General features: G+C 38.2%; 1 protein-coding gene across 3 annotated transcripts in view; it reads left to right on the top strand.

The window, feature by feature from the left end:
- The window catches only part of LOC122994239 (solute carrier family 12 member 7-like), a 36,883-nt gene extending 17,994 nt beyond the window's left edge, over positions 1 to 18,889 (top strand). The window contains exons 4-27 of one of the 3 annotated variants that reach the window (XM_044368818.1): positions 1,158 to 1,304; positions 4,222 to 4,276; positions 4,755 to 4,885; positions 4,977 to 5,113; positions 5,198 to 5,302; positions 6,758 to 6,969; positions 7,194 to 7,361; positions 7,539 to 7,637; positions 7,762 to 7,819; positions 8,043 to 8,217; positions 8,913 to 9,031; positions 9,166 to 9,264; positions 9,423 to 9,542; positions 9,758 to 9,862; positions 10,281 to 10,449; positions 10,899 to 11,094; positions 11,620 to 11,789; positions 12,354 to 12,485; positions 12,695 to 12,802; positions 13,109 to 13,225; positions 14,639 to 14,808; positions 15,532 to 15,546; positions 15,825 to 15,958; positions 16,925 to 18,889. In XM_044368818.1, coding sequence (XP_044224753.1) covers positions 1,158 to 1,304; positions 4,222 to 4,276; positions 4,755 to 4,885; positions 4,977 to 5,113; positions 5,198 to 5,302; positions 6,758 to 6,969; positions 7,194 to 7,361; positions 7,539 to 7,637; positions 7,762 to 7,819; positions 8,043 to 8,217; positions 8,913 to 9,031; positions 9,166 to 9,264; positions 9,423 to 9,542; positions 9,758 to 9,862; positions 10,281 to 10,449; positions 10,899 to 11,094; positions 11,620 to 11,789; positions 12,354 to 12,485; positions 12,695 to 12,802; positions 13,109 to 13,225; positions 14,639 to 14,808; positions 15,532 to 15,546; positions 15,825 to 15,958; positions 16,925 to 17,016 — 3,033 coding nt within the window. In that variant the 3' untranslated portion in view covers positions 17,017 to 18,889. The remainder of the gene's footprint in view (positions 1 to 1,157; positions 1,305 to 4,221; positions 4,277 to 4,754; positions 4,886 to 4,976; positions 5,114 to 5,197; positions 5,303 to 6,757; positions 6,970 to 7,193; positions 7,362 to 7,538; positions 7,638 to 7,761; positions 7,820 to 8,042; positions 8,218 to 8,912; positions 9,032 to 9,165; positions 9,265 to 9,422; positions 9,543 to 9,757; positions 9,863 to 10,280; positions 10,450 to 10,898; positions 11,095 to 11,619; positions 11,790 to 12,353; positions 12,486 to 12,694; positions 12,803 to 13,108; positions 13,226 to 14,638; positions 14,809 to 15,531; positions 15,547 to 15,824; positions 15,959 to 16,924) is intronic. The other 2 variants (XM_044368819.1, XM_044368820.1) reach the window with 2 other exon arrangements.
- The last annotated feature ends 653 nt before the right edge of the window (positions 18,890 to 19,542 follow it).

The following is a 19,542-nucleotide window of genomic DNA, read 5'->3' as shown; positions in this document are numbered from 1 at the left end:
AGTAGTGGGTTTTTACAAATATTTATTTCATACAAATATTTTTAAAATTATTTCTTTTCATGAAGAAAAAAAAACATGTCAAAAAACAGCACGCAGGTTGGGACTCATAGCATAGCTGTCTCCATCTCTCTCCTCTGCTTCGCTCTGTCTGTCTCTGTGTCATGGATGTATAAATAGCTGCAGGTCTGTGTGTCTGGTGGAGCTGAGCTTCGGCTGAGTGGTCAGCGCCTGTCTGTGTCTGTGGTCTGAAAGATCAAGGTTTGAGATGCAGTGTGGGAAACCAACTTTGCAAAACAGTTTACTGAATAACACTTATTTTTACACTTTAGTATCCTAAAATTGGAAGTGTAATAAAAACAAAAACAGGATTTTTAAGCCTATTCCCACTTTTATTTGATACAAATAGAAATAATTTTGCTGCCTCAACAAATACAGATACAAATACAAATACTGTCTTCTCTGCACATCCCTACTATAAACCCCAACATTTTGAAAGAAATTCTCACAGAGCAGCTTATATCTTGTGCAATTACTTGTTTTCATTGGAACATGTATGTCAGTCACTGGAAATTGTTATGTATATGTTGTATTATTTTGTGTAATCCCTTGTGGGATAGACTATTTTTAAGGGTATGCCATGAAAATAAAATTAATTCATTAATCATTCATTTTAGTCAAGCCAATGTGCCTCTGGCCTGTATAATGTGATGGAAATCACTCTAGCTTTAAATAGCTGTAGTCCAAGATGCAGTCACTTACTATGTTGTAAACCATTAAAAAGCACTTTCGAATAAAAGCACTGTAAAAGAGAGCTGAAATTATTAGTTGATTAATTGATTTGTCAGAAAATTCATTCAATTCAAATTCAGCAACTATTTTGGTAATCGATTAATAGTAATAAATCATTTATCATTTTTAAGCAAAAATGACATTCCCTTGTTCCAGCTTTTCAGTCGTGAGGATTTGCTGATTGTCTTCACAATCAGCAAATCCTGATTGTCTTCACTCATAAGTTTACCTCATACTGTAACATCAAGGGTTACAGTCTGACCAAAGACATTTGGTTCATGTCATATTTTGAGTTTCAATAGAAATCTTTCCTCTCCTCTTGTCTCTTAACTGTGTGTATGTATGTTTGTGTCTTTATCCGTCCCCAGGTCAACCAAATGGGAACATTCATCGGGGTGTACCTGCCCTGCATGCAGAACATCCTGGGAGTGATCCTCTTCCTGCGTCTCACCTGGATCGTTGGTACGGCGGGAATCCTGGGCTCTTTTGCCATCGTCTCCATGTGCTGCATTTGTGTGAGTAACTGACAACCTCAACAAGTAAACATGGCATGTCCAAAGAGGAAAGAAAGAAATGAGATGCCTCATGACATTAATTTTTGTCAAAAATGAAACTTGTGGCATCCAAAATACTGTAAATGATGAATAGACAAACAAGTGTCCCTCTTGGCCATTCTGTATCATTCTATAAATGCCTGAATGGAACAATGACATTTCTGACATTGTCTCTTAGATTTACAGCATGGCAGACAAGCCAATTGATACACCCTCCTCTAAATTTATGGTGCTGACTAACGACAGCAATAATATCCACGCCTGAGCTCAGAGTACGGTCTTCAAAACAAGCAGAACATTAGATTCTTATTTACAACCCAGATTAATACGTCAGTAGCTCCAGATGGCCAGACAGAGAACTGACTGTTTGAAAAGTTTGAACTTAAATGCTCAACGGTCATGTGATGTGATGGGAACAATCTGCACACAAAACCCTCCTACAATATATACCCACCCTGGCTGGCGGGCTGACGCTTTATATCAGAGATAAGACAGGCTATGGATCAAATGCCTCTTATGTTTGGATTTGAGAATGTGTTCATAGTACTGAGTATCGACACGTGTCAAGTAACTGTAATCTTCTTCCTTGATACCTTGACATCCAGGATGTGGATTTGGGTATGGACAGTGGGGACGTGTCCCTATCAATATCAAGGTGTTGCTGAATTGTCCCTTCCTATATTTTTACCAATAGCATTTCTATTTGAAATGTTTCGGATGTCACAGAATTGAAAACATCTTCACTGGACAAAACTAACATCATATTATATGTAATTTCAGGCTTGAGGTGAGGTTAGCTAATCTGTGATCATTGGTCAGACATGTCATTTAATTAAAGAACTTTATTACTGTGATAATTCCTCCCAATAGTCAGTTACGACATCAGATCCTGTCAATAACAGTTGAGCTTAGTTAACAAGAATGTTATGTAATAAATCCAAACATTTATCTTTGAAATAAGAGGGAGAAATGCTTACTATTACATGCAATTTCTCCCCTTATCCATGAGTACATCAGGAGCAGAGTTATTATTGCATATGTGTCATTAAGACATGAAAATGATTTATAAGGTAAATTTGCCGTCCAACAAAAAATGTTCTTAAAACCAAACCTACGCCCTGCTTGACATCACTTTATTCTCAAAGGTATTTTATCGATGCTTTCTTGCCCCAGTTTGTTTGAAATGAGTATAAAATGTTTCCTTGTCTTTGATTTAGATATTTATTTAAATACTTTTTGTTGCCTTTTTTATAACTGTAAAGCAAAAATGCTGTAAGTGCTATATAAATAAAGTTGTATTTACTTACTTTGGTCAGATAGGTTCCAGATCTAAACTGAAATTTTGCCAATTTTAGATAATTTTATGTAAACAAAGCTCTTACTGTCTCTCCTCTATCCCTTGGTCATTTCTTATACAGATGACCAAGGGATAGGGCATTTGTAATATGATTTGTAATAAGGTCAGACAGGATATCTGCAGGTCTTGTAAAATATTTAAAAACGTTGCATTCGGATCCCTCAATAAAAAAAACCCTCGGAAGGTATTAGAAAGTCTTAAATATAATTTACAAAAGGTCTCTAATATTTTCTCTTGCCTGCCGTACATAACAACATCAGTTATTACTTTTATTTTGCATGTGTTTGCGGGCTGAAGGAGACTTCCTACATCCTTAAACTACAAGTGAGACTGGTGTGACAGTGATTGTGTTGCAGGAAGCTATTTAATCCTTTTTTGTGGAGTTTCATTCAGCACCATCAGACCTGTAGCAAACACTGTCATTACTGCTAGCTACAGTAGCTGGGAAGTTCATTCACCCATAATGGGCAAGTTAATCAATTATTTTGTAATTGATAATCTTATCTTAGCCCAGGTCATGTTAATCACTTAAATATATTACTAGGGAATATTGATAAACATTCAGCAGAAACGTACTGACAAAGACTGTGATTTAACAGTCTTGAATTTCATTTGGTGAGCAGTACAAAAAGCCTGGTCAGAGCCCTTCCAAAGGTAATTTTTTCTTGAAAAATACTATACTTGTAAGGACATATTAACAAGGAAGTTTGAGCACTACTGTGGAAAGGTCTCTCCTCTCCCACCATTGTTCCTGAGTCCTGATTTCCTCGCTGGCATTGAAATCCCTTTCTTTATGGGCCGATAGAGGGATTAATGTAGGTCAGTATGTACTAAAGAATAACACTCTGATGATCTTTGATGATCTTGATGATAAGATTTTTTCCTGGCTTCTTATTTTATTGATGTCTCCAGGCAAAAAGCTTTGTATGAACAACGAAATTCCTCCAAACTAACAAGCAGATTCTACAGAGCACTATCAGTGGAAACGTTCAAAGGAACTGTGGGAAGAGGATCTGGACTCTTTTACAGATGACTAGATATAGATATTATGTTGTCACAGTTAGCTGCTGTGTTACAATAAAGTGCTAATAAAGCTACTGAAATACAATGTAAAATAATTAACCATTTAAAATATTAATACATAGAACTACCTCATGGACACGTAGCCCCTGGAGGCCTTGAGCTTTATCTTCAATGACAAGCCGATTTTAGTTCTGCAAAATATGAGACCCTTTTCTTTCCCATTTTTAGAAAATAATTTAAAAAATAGTAGAGTAAGAAAGATTTTAAAAAATGGTATCAGTCCCAAAATTGAGGCATCCGCACACAAATAATTTTAACCAAAAGCTGTGTGTGACTTTGAGCAAGCCAGAATACTGTGTAACACTGGCAATATGAAATTACGACATTGTCTTTTTGTAATGGTCTTCTTGTAATCTGCCCAAATAATACAATGCTGCCTGCACACTTTATTTCCATCTTCAACTTACTGTAACACCTGCCCTCTTTCTCTCCTTGTAGACGTTGCTCACAGCTATATCAATGAGTGCCATAGCAACAAACGGAGTTGTCCCAGGTATATTGTTTGTTTGTATTTTCCTGTAGCAATATGTAATATGCAGCTGCAGCTGCAGTTTTGAGGGGGATACAATACAGTGTTTTTTCATTCACCACAGACCTGGATTTAATATGAAAAGCCAGAATTTGAAAGACCAGGCAAAGTCATTCATATTTGATCAACAACCCTATGAAACTTAGGCTTAATGCCTAGAAAAACAGACAGAGATCCATTTAAACCAAAGTTAATATTCATTTACTTTCAGAAACTTTATTTTCCATACTTGTGGAACTATGTGCATGCCTGTAATTTACTGTAGAACCACAAAGATAGACAAATTTTACATTGATGTCCTGTACGCTGACTGAAAGACGCTCTAGGTAACACAAGCAATTATTTGCAATTATTTATTCATTATCAGTTGTTTTTAGGGATGTTTTTCAGAAACTATGAAAAATGCCAAATAAAGTCTAATCTGGGTAAAATTTCTTCAAAGCGGGCGGCTCCTACTACATGATCTCCAGATCTTTGGGTCCAGAGTTTGGAGGAGCAGTGGGTCTCTGTTTCTACCTGGGAACCACCTTCGCTGGATCCATGTACATACTTGGCACCATAGAGATTCTGCTGGTACGTTACCACTCTAGCAGACAAGGAACCAGCCTTTCATACCTTTATTTATGACACCTGCACTGTCTCTCTGATGTCTCTCCACTGCCAGACGTACATCATTCCAACAGCAACATTGTTTGAAGCCCAAAATAAAGAAAGTGAAGACACAGCAATGCTCAACAATATGCGTGTCTACGGAACATGCTGCCTGGTCCTGATGGCTCTGGTAGTGTTTGTCGGGGTGAAGTAAGTATCTACGCACACACAGACACACACACACAAACAACAACAACACATTAGACTCACATTTGTTCCCCTCCCTATCTGCAGGTATGTGAACAAGTTGGCCCTGGTTTTTCTGGCCTGTGTCATGCTCTCCATCATGGCCACTTATGCAGGAGTCATCAAGACGGTCATTGAACCACCAGAAGTTAAGTGAGTTACAAACAGCCAAATAAACATCTTGCATTAAACATTGACATGTTTTCTCAAAAAAACACTTAGACTAAAGACTGAAGTATTCTTATCAACAATATACAAAATATAATTACTCCAGACCCGTAACTTCAAAAACACTTAGTTATTTAAACACTTCATCTTTAGTTAATTACCACCATATTGATTCAGAAGCATTAAGATACACTGTATATTTACACATTATGTCTTCACTCTCATTTTCACTGCTTTTCACATTTGGGTTGTTATATTTATTTGGTACTTCAGCAAAGTGATTTTGTCCATACTAGCCACCTGTCCACTTTTCCATTTTATTAAGACAAATATTTCACTTCTAAGATATCCATGAGCTATCCTCCAAGCTCCTCACCAGTCTCAAAATGAACAGTGAAAGGCTGGATATTTGCTCTCTGTGTGTTGCTTGCAAAACACATTTTGCAAAAAAGAATATTACAAAATATTACAATATCAACACATTTGGTGGAAATACAGGCTTTTGTGGTACATAGCAATGAAGTACAAGCTATAACTGCCACTGTTACAAAAGGTATATTAAAACGTCCAATATTAATCAGTATTTGTCAGTCCCTTTTTGTAGTAAAAAATAACGTCAAAGTGATTTCTAGACATTAAAAAATGAATAAATATTTTTATTGTTGTGAGGAAGGGAAAAAAGTATTTGGCCATACATCAGAAAAGCTCCGTTAGCCTTCAAGCCTCTAAGTGGGCAAATGGTGAACATTTTTGATTGACAGCTGAGGCAACAGGGTCACAAAGATATGATGTAAACAAACATGAAACTGTAGCTTACAAGCCTAGGGCACAGTGTTTTTTAGCAGTAGTATAAAGAATAAGAGCACTGTGTAGCTCTTAAACTGTTCGCTACAGCTAACTAGCTTATTAGGTATCTAGCCTGCAAACTGATGTTTGCAGTGTTTCCTCAGCGGATGTTTGATAGGTAGCTCATTCAGCAAACTAGGGTGTAAGGTCAAAGGTCTTTATATGTACATAAGAAGAAATTAGCTTGGAAGCTAATGTGGTTGTTCAAAATCCAAGACCCTTCTCTTGTCATGTAGCAGGCTGTTGTCTGGTTTTTACTCAGTGAGGCTATCTTCCTATGCTAACATTATTGATTAATCTGCTGATAATTTTCTAGATTAAGTGAATAATTGTTTAGCCTGTAAAATGTCAAATATAGTTAATTTTGTTCGAACCAACAAACCTAAACCTTCAGTTTTGTCAATATGTCAAGAAAAAGCAGCAAATTCTCACAACTGACTTGCTTTAGCTAGTGCATGTTTGGCTCTTTTGCTTGAAAAATTACTTTCATCCAAACTATTAATTGCTGTAAGTCATTTATTTCTCAGGGAAGCAGAGCTCCATCTACCATAAGCTTCCATCTTATTATACTACACTTTTCTCTCTCCTCTACAGTGTTTGTCTTTTGGGGAACCGTTCCCTGAAGAACGAAAAGTTTGAAACATGTGCAAAGACAGAAATTGTGAAAAACAACACTGTGACCACCGAGCTCTGGACCCTTTTCTGTGACAGTGAATATCTCAACGCCACCTGTGATGAATACTTCACCTTAAACAACCTGACAGAGATACAGGCCATACCTGGGCTCCTGAGTGGAGTTATCAAAGGTGAGAAGGAAGAGAGGAACGATTCTTACCTTTCATCTAGCTCCTCCATCAACCCAAAATCCAGTGGAGTTTCCTCTTAAGCCACTTTCAGGCCAATGTATCATGATTTTCCACAAGGAACTGAAAACTGTATGTCCAGATTTCCATGTAGTTTCATGAGAAATGTAACACCCCAGGGGATGAATCCTGATGTTCATGATTTTGTCTGTCTTTCTTTCAATTAGACAACCTGTGGGGTGACTATGGTCCAGCTGATATGTTGATAGAGAAGAAAAAACAGTTTTCAGTACCAGCCCAAGACATGTCCGATGATATCAATAAGCCCTATGTCTTCAATGACATTGCCACCTACTTCACTCTGCTGGTGGGAATATACTTCCCCTCTGTCACAGGTAAATGATGCCAAAGATTAGAAAGATACTGAAATATCAAAGGAGTTTAAAGTTAGAATTCCAAATTGCACCTATAAAGTCATCAAACTTATTCGAATAAGTTTAATGGCTTTATGGGTGCAATTTGGAATTACCTTTTGAAGGACTAACTTTTAGTTTTATGTGTGTTTATTTCAGGTATAATGGCAGGCTCTAATAGGTCTGGTGATCTGAGAGACGCCCAGAGGTCGATACCAATAGGAACTATAATGGCTATCCTCACCACCTCTTTCATCTGTATCCTCTAGACACTCTCTATATTTTGATTTATTTGTGTTATAATGTCAAGGATCTCTGTTACTAAGACATATATATATATATATATTGTGTACAAGTATTTCCATCTTAACTACATGGTCAGACATTTCCTGTGTGGTCATGTTTGGAGCCTGTATTGAAGGAGTGGTGCTGAGAGACAAGTATGTAAATGATTAATTGACTTCCTACTCATTGTAACTCTGGCATACTGTCTTACTAGTATTTTACGGCTTATAACGGGTGATCAGAAGTTTGAAAAAATTAAAATATATCACTTCAGGTAACATAATAAGATAATAGTGAAATGTGCGTTGTATAGTTCAGTTTTTCAGTTTACTTTGTAAAAAAATGCTTTATAGACACAGAGTGTACAAACTGTTTCAGGTTTGGGGAGTCAGTAAAGAAGATCCCAGTAATTGGTATCCTGGCCTGGCCGTCACCCTGGGTGATTGTGATTGGCTCGTTTTTCTCCTGCTGTGGGGCGGGGCTTCAGAGCCTCACTGGCGCCCCCCGGCTGCTGCAGGCCATTGCTCGTGATGGCATTATCCCATTCTTACAGGTAAATGTTGCAAATATGTGTGTTTTTTTAATATCTCACAGTCCTGTGTGTGCTTTTACAATCATACATCACCCTAATATGAAATGACTGTTGTTTTTTTGACTTTTTCATTTTCCTTGTCTCAAATGAGTCTTTGCAGCTTCTTCACATGCATCCTGGCAATGTTTTATGTATTGTGGGTTTAAATGAGGACAGGACAATATTTGGTCAGTTTCAGTTATCGTCACTGGAATGCTTTTTCTGTTACGCCTGATTTAACAGCCTAGTAATGGTAAACTACGCTTGGTTGTTTACTGTAAAAACATTACTGAAATGATTTGTCAGTTATCAAAACAGTTGAATAATTTTCTGTGTGTCATCTGATAAATTGACCAGTTGTTTCAGCTTTATATGATTATCTGTGTATCATAAGTGTATGACAGCTATTTTCTATATAAAGTATGTTTAATCAACATGTGCTACATTAATATTCAAACCAAAAAGTCATCAATCAGTGCCAAAGCAATTACACATATTTTTTAATGCTTAACTTGCCAGCAACTAGGTAACAAGACAGGTAAAAAGAAAATACAGAGCAGTATCTAGCAGCTACTGTTTGGTCCTTGATGACCTTGTTTGTGTTTGTGGTTTTACATTTATGCCAGTTGACTGAGTACTGTATCAGACCTTCTCTCTCTATCTCTTGTCTTTGTCAGGTCTTCGGTCATGGCAAGGCTAATGGGGAGCCCACCTGGGCTCTTCTGCTGACAGTTGGGATCTGTGAGATAGGAATCCTCATCGCGTCTCTGGATGATGTGGCCCCCATCCTCTCCATGTATGTTGTTAACAGTAGAAAATACCAAAAAAAACCCCAAAACTTTCTATCCCTTTCAGTCTGTGTGACTTTTCTTGCTAATTTTTGCATTAGTGTTATGCATTTAATCACGTTTCTTCCTCTCTTTCGCTCAGATTTTTCCTCATGTGCTATCTGTTTGTCAACCTGGCCTGTGCTGTTCAGACTTTGCTCCGAACCCCCAACTGGAGACCTCGCTTCAAGTTCTATCACTGGTAAGAACAGCTTCCAACTAAACTCTGCAACAAAATAAATCCTGTTGATGTTAGTCTTTATTTCTCTAATTATGGCAGTAAAGCTTTAGGTTGGCATGTATGTGTGTGTGTGTGTGTGTGTGTGTGTGTGTGTGTGTGTGTGTGTGTTTGTCCTGCAGGACTCTGTCTTTCTTAGGGATGAGTCTATGTCTCTCGCTCATGTTTATCTCCTCTTGGTACTACGCCCTGGTTGCCATGGTGATAGCTGGCTGTATCTACAAGTACATTGAGTACAGAGGGTGAGTCTAAGGCCTTTAGGTCAAGGGATCAATTTAAAACTGTTTTAAACGCGCAATTTGTGCTATTATCCTAGAAAAAATAGCCACACTCTGTTTGTGGTGTGAAAAGACAGTAAAATTTTGTTTGTGAAGTTAAATGAAGCATCAGTTCTCTGACATTTGTATAATTAAAGTGACAAACCTCTTAAGAGTAAGAACTGATCTTTTGGCTGCAGGGCAGTGAAGGAGTGGGGAGATGGTATTCGAGGTCTGTCCTTAAATGCAGCACGGTACGCTCTCATCCGCCTGGAGGAAGCACCGCCACACACCAAAAACTGGAGGTGAGTGTGTATGAGTGTTGTGTTCCCCTTCAGCTATAAGTCCTCCTGAAATTTTTTTTGATTAATCAATAGCTGTAATATTTTTGTCTAAAAAATGTCAGAAAATAGTGTGAAATAGTCAATGCATGAGCTTGTTTTGTTCAACCAAAACAGTATATATCTGAAGAATCCATTCAAAACTATTGATTTGAATATTTTTCTCTGTCAATTGTTAATCTGTTGTTTGTAGTCCACTGTTTCATATTGTATGTATTTTATATTTCCATAATACTAAATACTTTTAAAATATGTAACAGAGCTTTGCCTTTTATGATTTTCACTTGCTTTATATGTAGGTGGTTTGTATTTATATTATCAATATTTTATTATTGATGCTTATTCTGCATGTTGTATATCACTACTTTGTGTCTCCCCTCAGACCTCAGCTGCTGGTGATGTGTAAGCTGGACTCAGACCTGGCGGTGAAACATCCTCGTCTCCTGTCCTTCACTTCGCAACTCAAAGCAGGGAAGGGACTGACCATCGTCTGCTCAGTCCTGGAAGGAACCTACATGACCCGGGGGAATGATGCCAAGACTGGAGAGCAGGTTTGTGCATTGGCACTTGTGAATCATTTTACTTGCTAGTTGCTAATTTTGTCTGTCTGCTATTAGGTGCTGGGCAGGTTGCAAAAAGTGTGTTAACCAGAACTTTTTCGCTGAATATAGCTGCCTACTGCAGCTGGATACAAAGCTTGATGAGAGTGAAGTGGTGGCCTGAGAAACCAAGACAATGATCCAAAATAGACTAAAAAACTCACATTGCACTTCATTTGTTCATTTCAGTCATATGTTCCATTTATGATATAAAAATATTGATTAGTGCAGCTTTAAATTATGAGAACATCAACTGCTTTACATCTCAAAGGCACCTGTTTAACCATTTAAAAGTAAGTAGACTAAAAGCTGCCAAATTTAATGAATGACAGCCCCTTAAAATGATGTCCACAATTCATCATCTGAAACTAGTCTTGTCGTTTATTGTCCTTTCCCTGCAGAACTTGAAAGCAGCCATGGCTGCAGAGCGGACCAAGGGTTTCTCCCACGTGGTTGTGTCATCCAACCTGCGAGATGGTTTCTCCCTGCTCATCCAGTCAGCAGGACTGGGAGGAATGAAGCACAACGCCGTCCTGATGGCTTGGCCAGCAGCTTGGAAACAAGCCCGGGACTCCTCCGCAAGGAGGAACTTTATAGGTAAATTACGCAGGGGCATGTGGTAAAATAAAATAATTTCATTTTCAGTTCATTCATTTAGTCTCACCTTAATAATTTAAAAATCCTGTCAGTGGGGTTGACATTTCAATGGAAGGGTTAGGAAGTTTACCAGAATCAAGTGTCATAATTAATCCTCAACCAACACAGAATAAAGCAGATAATTCTACATTATTAAGTAAATTAGATGGTATGTATACCTTTAATACATTAATTCTATACATTTTACACACATTTGAATTCCTTCTGAAAGATATTTCGTTCATTTCATATTTCAAATGGGAACTTTTCTCAGACCTTTCTAACAACTTTACAGGTATGGTTTATCATTTTAGACAAGGGTTCATGAGTTTGAAGACATAAAGGTGTTGTAGCCTTTATTTGCAATCAGGAAACAAACAGAGGACACCTTTCTCTCCACAGGAAAAAAAAAACACAGGGCAGAGACTCCAAAGGGACACACAGAACAAGTGTGGCTCATCACTCTCTCTTTCTCTGTCTCTCCAGAAACAGTGAGGGAGACGACTGAAGCAAATCAGGCTCTACTGGTTGCTAAGAACATCGACCATTTCCCTAGTAACCAGGAGCGTCTGAAAGAGGGAACCATCGATGTGTGGTGGATTGTACATGACGGTGGAATGCTCATGCTGCTGCCGTTTTTAATAAGTCAGCACAAGGTGTGACCTGTCTTTACCTTGTTCACTTAAAGATTATGTGAACTGAATGACGCCTGCTATTAAAGAACACACATTTAGATTGGGTAGATTGACAAAGAAGACTCTAAAAAGTAAGGAAAGTGTAAAAAAAAAACAATGTGTCCGTTTTTGTTATTTTACTTTTTGAATGTCTTCATGAACATTGTCAAAAGTAAACGACACAGTTGGTATTGCCGATATTTTTAGTTTCAAAAGTTTTCCTGCTGGTCCTTCTGTTGGTTCTTTGGCAGAGATTAAATAATACAACTTCTCAGCAGCTGACATAATGGCAAAGCATTGTGTACATTCAGTGGTAGCTGCCATTTTGACTTCTCTGGTACCAACACTTGGGCACTTAACTTCACCCATTACAAGGTAGTAGGCAAATGTCATGACAACACACACAGTACATTTAACCTACATTGGATGCATACTTGTCCTTTACTACTTGCAAATACAGCAAGTGTGGGCATTGTGGTGGACTCAGTCAATTGTCTCAAACTAGTATCTGCTATGTAAATGATAGAACATCTCCTATCTCTGCAGGTATGGAGGAAATGTAGAATGCGAATCTTCACGGTGGCCCAGATGGATGACAACTCCATCCAGATGAAGAAAGATCTCCAGATGTTTCTCTACCATCTACGCCTGGATGCAGTGGTGGAGGTGGTGGAGATGGTGAGACTGGCTACAATCATTCATTTAGTCGCTCGTTCTTCTACTTAGTTTTTGCATCTAATGATATTTGATCCAGGTGACAGTCTTTGTCTTACCAAGACACTGACAGGGTTCCTGTTCACTTTAAGCTGCTCCAGATAAGAACGTTACATAATATGACAATATTTTTATAACTTAATGATGCTGAAATCATAATATTCTGTTCCTAGCATGACAGTGACATCTCAGCCTTCACCTATGAGAAGACGCTGGTGATGGAACAGAGGTCTCAGATGCTCAAACAGATGCAGCTGTCCCGCACTGAGAGGGAGAGAGAGGTACAGTGACACTCACATGAGAACAAATGTCATGCACTGTAAAAAAAAAAAAATGTACATATGAAGTAAATATTCAGTGAAATTAATTTAAGGCTTGAAGTATGATGACTTGTGACACATGTTAAAATAAACAATTAAAAGAAAGTGTTACTGAAGTACACTTAAATAATCTGTCAGCAATGCTATAAAACACTACAAAAACTGCTTACTGCTCTGTAAAACTGTCTGTGGTCTACTGTGCTGCTGTTGACCTTTGAACTCTTCCTATGACCTGATGCTTTTGTTGCAATTGGATGACGTGGTCAGATTCAGAGCATCACAGATGTATCGCGTGGCTCCATAAAGAGGAAGAAGTCATCACGTGTTGACACTTCTTCCCTCAACATCCTGCAGCCCCCCAGCATGTGCATACCAGAGGATGAGGTAGCCACGGCAACCGAATGGTGTCATCGCTTCATCCATTTATCATGCCATCCTTTCTCGACATCATCATCCTTTCATGACGACTGCAGTGCTTAAAGACAGTGCTGTCTGGCCGAGCTCAGGGATGATGTTCGGGTCCTAATGACGGCAGCCTCTTCATCTTTATTTAACTCCACTTTTTAAGTTTGCTGTCTTCCATCCTTCCATTCATCCTCATGTAGATGCTGCTGGCACAAAGCTGCCACTAGAGGAAGACAAATTACTCACTGAGTGCTTTTAAATGTGCATCAGAATCGGGTCCAGTGTTTTTTCAATCCACTTGCTGCTGCTGCAGGATTACTGACCATCTGGGAAACAGTGATAACTCCGACCTGCAGCAGTATTTTCTAATGAAATCCATCTGCCCCATTCTGTAGGAGAAATAAGATTATGGTTTGCTCCCGACAGAGTTGGAACTGAAAATGGATAATAATGAGTGGATCATGTTCCTCTCTCTGATTCAGAGTTTTGCAGTTTGTTTTGGGTCCTTCAGGATCCCCATCGTATTTTTGGCAGCCAGTAGTCTTTGAGTATCTTTTCTATGGTTTGGATTTGTGGTTTTATTCCTTTTTGACCCTTAACACTGACAGGTTTGACCTTTTGAGTGGGAGAATAAGCAGTGCAGTTTCTGACATGGAAGAGCCACACCAATAACTATAACTATGCTAATATAATCATTGACATTTTTCTTAATTAAAGTCACTTGGAGTAAAAATTCCACTCATTTAACACATCAAAGTTTATTTACATGTGTTGGTGAGTACTACTGCATATGTGAAAAAAGTTGTATTTGTGGGTCCAGAGGGAGCTGTGTGAAATCTGATAAATTGCCTCAAGTGATGTCACTTGGTTGTAAAAAAATCTGGTGGTGTGTAAACAAAAGTGAGGTTATCAGATCACTGTAGCCTGCTCCTTATCTCTGCTTGAGGCTAAAAGTTTGAAGCTACATTCACCGCTACTAGCATACCCGAAAGTCTGACTGAACTGTCAGTGGTCAAGTTGCATTGTGGGTAATGAAGGCGCCAGGTTTTGGGAAGGGAGAAGAGCATGTGGAATAAAAAAGATGATATTATGACGTTACTGGTGTGCTTTTCCAACCGGCTTGTACTGTCATCACCATAAACCTGCCTCTCACCTCACCTGACCTTTATCCAGTAACATCCACACGAGTTCTCATTTTCTCTTCATATTTTCATGTCCCTGATAATTGTAAATCAATTACATAATTGATGCCTCAATGACATGCAAAAAGCTTGGGCTTCATTTGTTACGTAATGTTAATTAGAAAATCCTCAGCAAGATGAAGCTTCCATTGTGAAGTTTCCATGACTGCTATATTTACTCTCCTCACTCACTCTCCTGGTATTTTTTTAGGCCCAGCTGATCCATGACCGGAACACAGCGTCTCATTCTACAATGAATGACAAAGCTTCAGGGGCCACACCAGATCGCGTCCACATGACCTGGACCAAAGACAAACTAGTCAATGAGAGGAACAGACACAGAGAAGGCATGGGAATTAAAGACGTGTTTAATATGAGACCGTAAGTAAATGCAACTCTGCATCTCTTGTTTGTTCGTTTTGACAGTGTCTAACATGTTGAACCTGTTTGTATTCAACTAAATATGACAAAAAAAAACTATGATTTCTTTGTTACACTTATTTGTTCCACTTACAGTACCAGTCAAAAGTTTGGACACACTTTCTCATTCAATGGGAATGAATGTTAAAGTGTGTCCAAACTTTTGACTGGTACTGTAGATCATCATCATTATTAACTGTTGTATGTATTCATAGATGCTGCTTGTACTACATAAATACAAGCAGTATTAGTGATAGATGTGCAGTTATGTGTTGTAGCATTACGGTGGTGCCCTTTCAGAATATTTTAGTCTTTATAGGACAGTGAGCATAAAGGAAGCTGGCCAAAATAAGTTTTGATAAAGAAAATGTGCCCACTCCCCTCAAACGAGTTCACTACATGTAAAAGCAAACTGATCTGCTCCATCTCAGGAATTTCAGCACTTATTTTGTCCCTTAAGTCCATTACATAATTTTCCTATTTGCCTGCATATTTGTAATGTAATTCGTTAACAATGTTGGGTGGCTTATTTTGCAAGAAGCAACTGCATCTAGATCATCTAAACAAAGCTGAGTGAAGATCTCAAGACAATCAAATCATCTAAGTCGCTGACTGTCTCAGAGAGGATCAGCTCTTGTTTTTGCACTAATGTTGGATGTGTTGTTTTTTTCTCCCTTCCTCTAGTGAGTGGGAGAATCTGTAAGTGACTTTACCTTTCACTTTGGTTGCTTGCATGTGCACGAACTCTCTATATGCTTGTGCATGTGTGTGAGAATCATCACATTAGGGCGCATGATAAAAAATATAGAAGCAGTGATGTGCCTGCTATGCTTGCCTGCAAGATCAGATTGCCAATCACTCGTACTGTGCTTCCTGTAGATTAATGATTCAGATTATACTGAAACTGCTCAGACTTTGTTACACATGGCAATATATTGTTCGGAACTTATGCTCTTATCAATCTCTTATTAATATAGCAACCAGACCAACGTGCGCAGGATGCACACTGCTGTGAGACTGAATGAGGTAGTGGTCAAGAAATCCCAGAATTCACAGCTGGTGTTGCTCAACATGCCAGGCCCACCGAAGAACATGAAAGGGGATGAGAACTGTATCCTTTCAAAGCTCATTAGTCGCTCATTCAGTCAGTCTGTCAGCCAATGAAATGTTGGCAGATTAAAGGATAGGTTTGCAGTTTTTCAAGTCTGCCTTAAAACAGTTCTCACATGACCAGATGTACATGGAAAGAGTTTTACTTGTTCCTCTTGTCCATACTGGCTATGAATAAATCACTACCTAAAAAAAATTTCAATGTAAGTTCAACCAAAGCTAATATGAGGCTTTAGCAGTTAGTTTGAGAAACTTCAATCTTCAGTATCTTCAGTATAAGGCTGTATGAGGGAATTTCATACTATAAACATAATAATGTTGAAAGATAGTTGCTTTATGTGTCTAGGTCAGACTGCTGAAGCCTCATATTAGTTCCAGCAGAACTTCAAAGTGCATTTTTGCAAGGACTGTGTATTTTGTCCCCCATCACTTACAATGAAATCATCTTAAAATAAAAAAAAGGATTGTTGTAATATAGGCTTGAAAACATGTGAATCCATCCTTTAAAGTCGTTTGCATGTAAATTAATACTAAAGTAAGACTGTTTTTGATGCTGTATGTTGTAATGTAAAGACTTCATAAAAACTGTGGAGCATGTCCACAGTAAGCTGGACAAATCTTTTTCTGTCTGTATTGAGCACATTTTTTTTTTCGATTCTCCAAGTATTAGAGAGTTGTTTGGATTGTTTTATTGGTGAGCTGATTGGACCCTTATTAACTTTCCCACCATCTAAATATTCTTTTAAAAGGTCATCGTCATTATAGTTTTACAAATACAACAGCAGCTACTTTTAGTGTTTAAATGTTTCTTGAATTACTCTTAGAGCACTTAGGAGTCCTTAAAGTTACTTATTTTTAAGAGCTTCTCCTTAGTCAACCAGTTAGAAGCTACTTTTAGCCTTAGGATTTTTTTAATATGCCCCTGCTGCACAGTGCTGTATGTACTTAACCAGAGTGTGTCTCTCAGACATGGAGTTTCTGGAAGTTCTGATGGAAGGACTAGACCGCGTCCTGTTGGTTCGAGGAGGAGGTAGGGAGGTCATTACCATCTACTCCTAGCGCCAAGAAGTTCCTAATTATTTGGAATGGCACTGGAAGAAAACATGGCTGGACAGTGGGACCGCAGAGGGCCGGGGGGGGTTGACAGAGGAGGACATGGCTTCAAGGTGGGACATGGACAATAGTGTTGGACAAAGGAAGCACAATACAAGCCCTCAGTGCAACTTTGTGTTTTGGAGGACCGTGGTCACTGTGAAGGACAGGGGAGTCTGCCTGCAACACAGCCTGAGCTCAGTGCATCATCTGGGGGCAAGGAGGGCTCAACGTACCCCATCCTCCTGGGGCTACTTAGCTCCACCACATCTTTACATTGTAAGATGACAAATGTGTAGCTGCCTTGTGGAGATATTATTTCCTCACATAAACTGTGTTTTCTGAAAGACATGTCATTTTAATTTAACATGTTTTATTGCTTCACCTGGCACTTGGTGAAGATTAAATATAGCTTGTTGTCATTTTCAGCATTTCACTGAATTTGGCAGCTGCCAATTGATCACTGGTTTCACCAAGGAATGTAAACATTAGCTGACAGGGTATTTATTCATTTCAGTGCTACTAATGATGGGATCAGTTGAACATGTTTTTAAGACATTAAATTTCACAGAATATCATGTTTGCCTCGTATCACTGTGTCAGAAGTTAAAGCCAAAATTCCATTGCTTACTATCAGACACTTTAAAGGGCAAAGGTGGTAGTATTGATTGTAATCAATAGTTTATATTGTTATACACTGCCATTGCTTACCAACTGTTTTTTGTCACAGATAACATTAATGTGCCAAGTGTGATCAAAAAAGAAGAGATAGTGAAAATGTAAAAGAAGAACAACAATGGTTGTGATTTTAGTAAATATTAGTTGAATTAATGATGTATGTGATTGACTGTTTTTGTATTGAGCCTGTGCTGTATAGTAGTGTTTCATTTAATTTAACTGTTTTTTTTTTTAAGTCCAGCAGAGATATTTTCATCTACAATGTGTCATGTGTTAGTTCAGCAAAAATGAAATGGATATTAAACAAACAAAAAGAGTGCACAAGAGCGTTGAACACTGAGTCTTTAGTCTGATATGAATTATATTGTTTCATATGTTTTACTGGCCCTGTAGATGGACTAATCATGAAGGTAACATAAGGGAAATGGCAGGAATGGCCAGCCCAGCAGTACTTTTTTGAAGTTTAGGTATGGTTATAGTTAGGGAAATATGTTGAAAATGGTTGACAGAAATTAAGCTGTTGGAAATGGGACACTTGGTAAGACACTTGCTTCACCTATCCATCCACCACAACCTACTCTCCAAGACTTTTTGCAGTAAGAACATCATACCACTTCCTGCTGTGCCTGTACTGAGTACTGCAGGAGGTAACCAAGCGGCAACTACCACGGCTTGAGGCTGGAACCAATGTGGAAGTACCTTAAAGTGTAATGCAACTGACAGCTCCTATGCAAACCAACAGGTGACATTACACCTCACTTCATTCATCTTTCTATACAGACTATGGGGGTAACACATTAGAAAAATGTGAATTGGCTGCTTGAATAAACACATAATGCTGTTTTTTCTGACAGTCTCATGCCGCCACCGCTGTATGAGCCCCTCTGCTGCACCAATCACAGCCTCTTCTCATGTTTCAGCGTCTTGTGAAAACATTAAGGAAAGTTCTGAACTTCAGGATGTACATTCAACTCTTACAGTAGGTGATAATGTGATGTGATCCAGCTTTAATGCTAGTCCAGAAAGTATCATTATGAATACCAAAACTAGAGTTTTGTGTGTTGTTATGAGCGATACTGTACATAATTGTACTTATGGATCAGACTTGTTTTTTCTTCTGTGATACTAAACACACATTTTGCATTACTAGTACAATTAAACTCCCCTTCCACTCAAAATATGTTTTTCTTCTTGTTCCTATGATTGATTTGAGCTTCACTGTGCAAAATGATGTACAGTATGTGAACATTCATCTGCTGAAGAGTTGAAAAAAAAATATTAAGTATTAAAAAATATATTAAATCTGAGTTTAAGGATTGTACCTACAAGCATGATTTGTGCCATCACAACTAGTTTAGAGCCAATCATGGTCCAGAATGAAACTTATACAAATGTGATGTGTACAGAAAACTTGAAGCCTCCGGTGGACACAGTGAGAACAGACTTTTCAGTGAGGTAGAGTAGACAGGAGTAGAGCTGTAGGGACATCTTGCATCTGGCACTTAAACTTTTAAATTAAATAAAAAATATTTACATATTCAGATTCAGACAGATTTTTGAAGTTTAAAAAGAAGATAATGACTTTACAATGAATGGATGCATTGCTGTAAACAAAATTGTTTAAATTTTACCACTGTGGCCAAAATCAGAGACGATTATATATATATTTATAGTACTATAGTATGTTCATCACATCAGAGCTTTAGGAGAACATTTGTGTCTATAAATTATTTCCCACATAATGAGTTTGAGAAAAGTGTTTGTTCAGATCTGGAAGGAACCTCCCATAACGTGACACGAAACATCTACACACAC

This window comes from Thunnus albacares, chromosome 12 (genome assembly GCF_914725855.1).
Source record: "Thunnus albacares chromosome 12, fThuAlb1.1, whole genome shotgun sequence".
NCBI classification, from domain to species: Eukaryota; Metazoa; Chordata; class Actinopteri; order Scombriformes; family Scombridae; genus Thunnus; species Thunnus albacares.
This window is presented reverse-complemented; position numbering and strand designations above follow the sequence as displayed.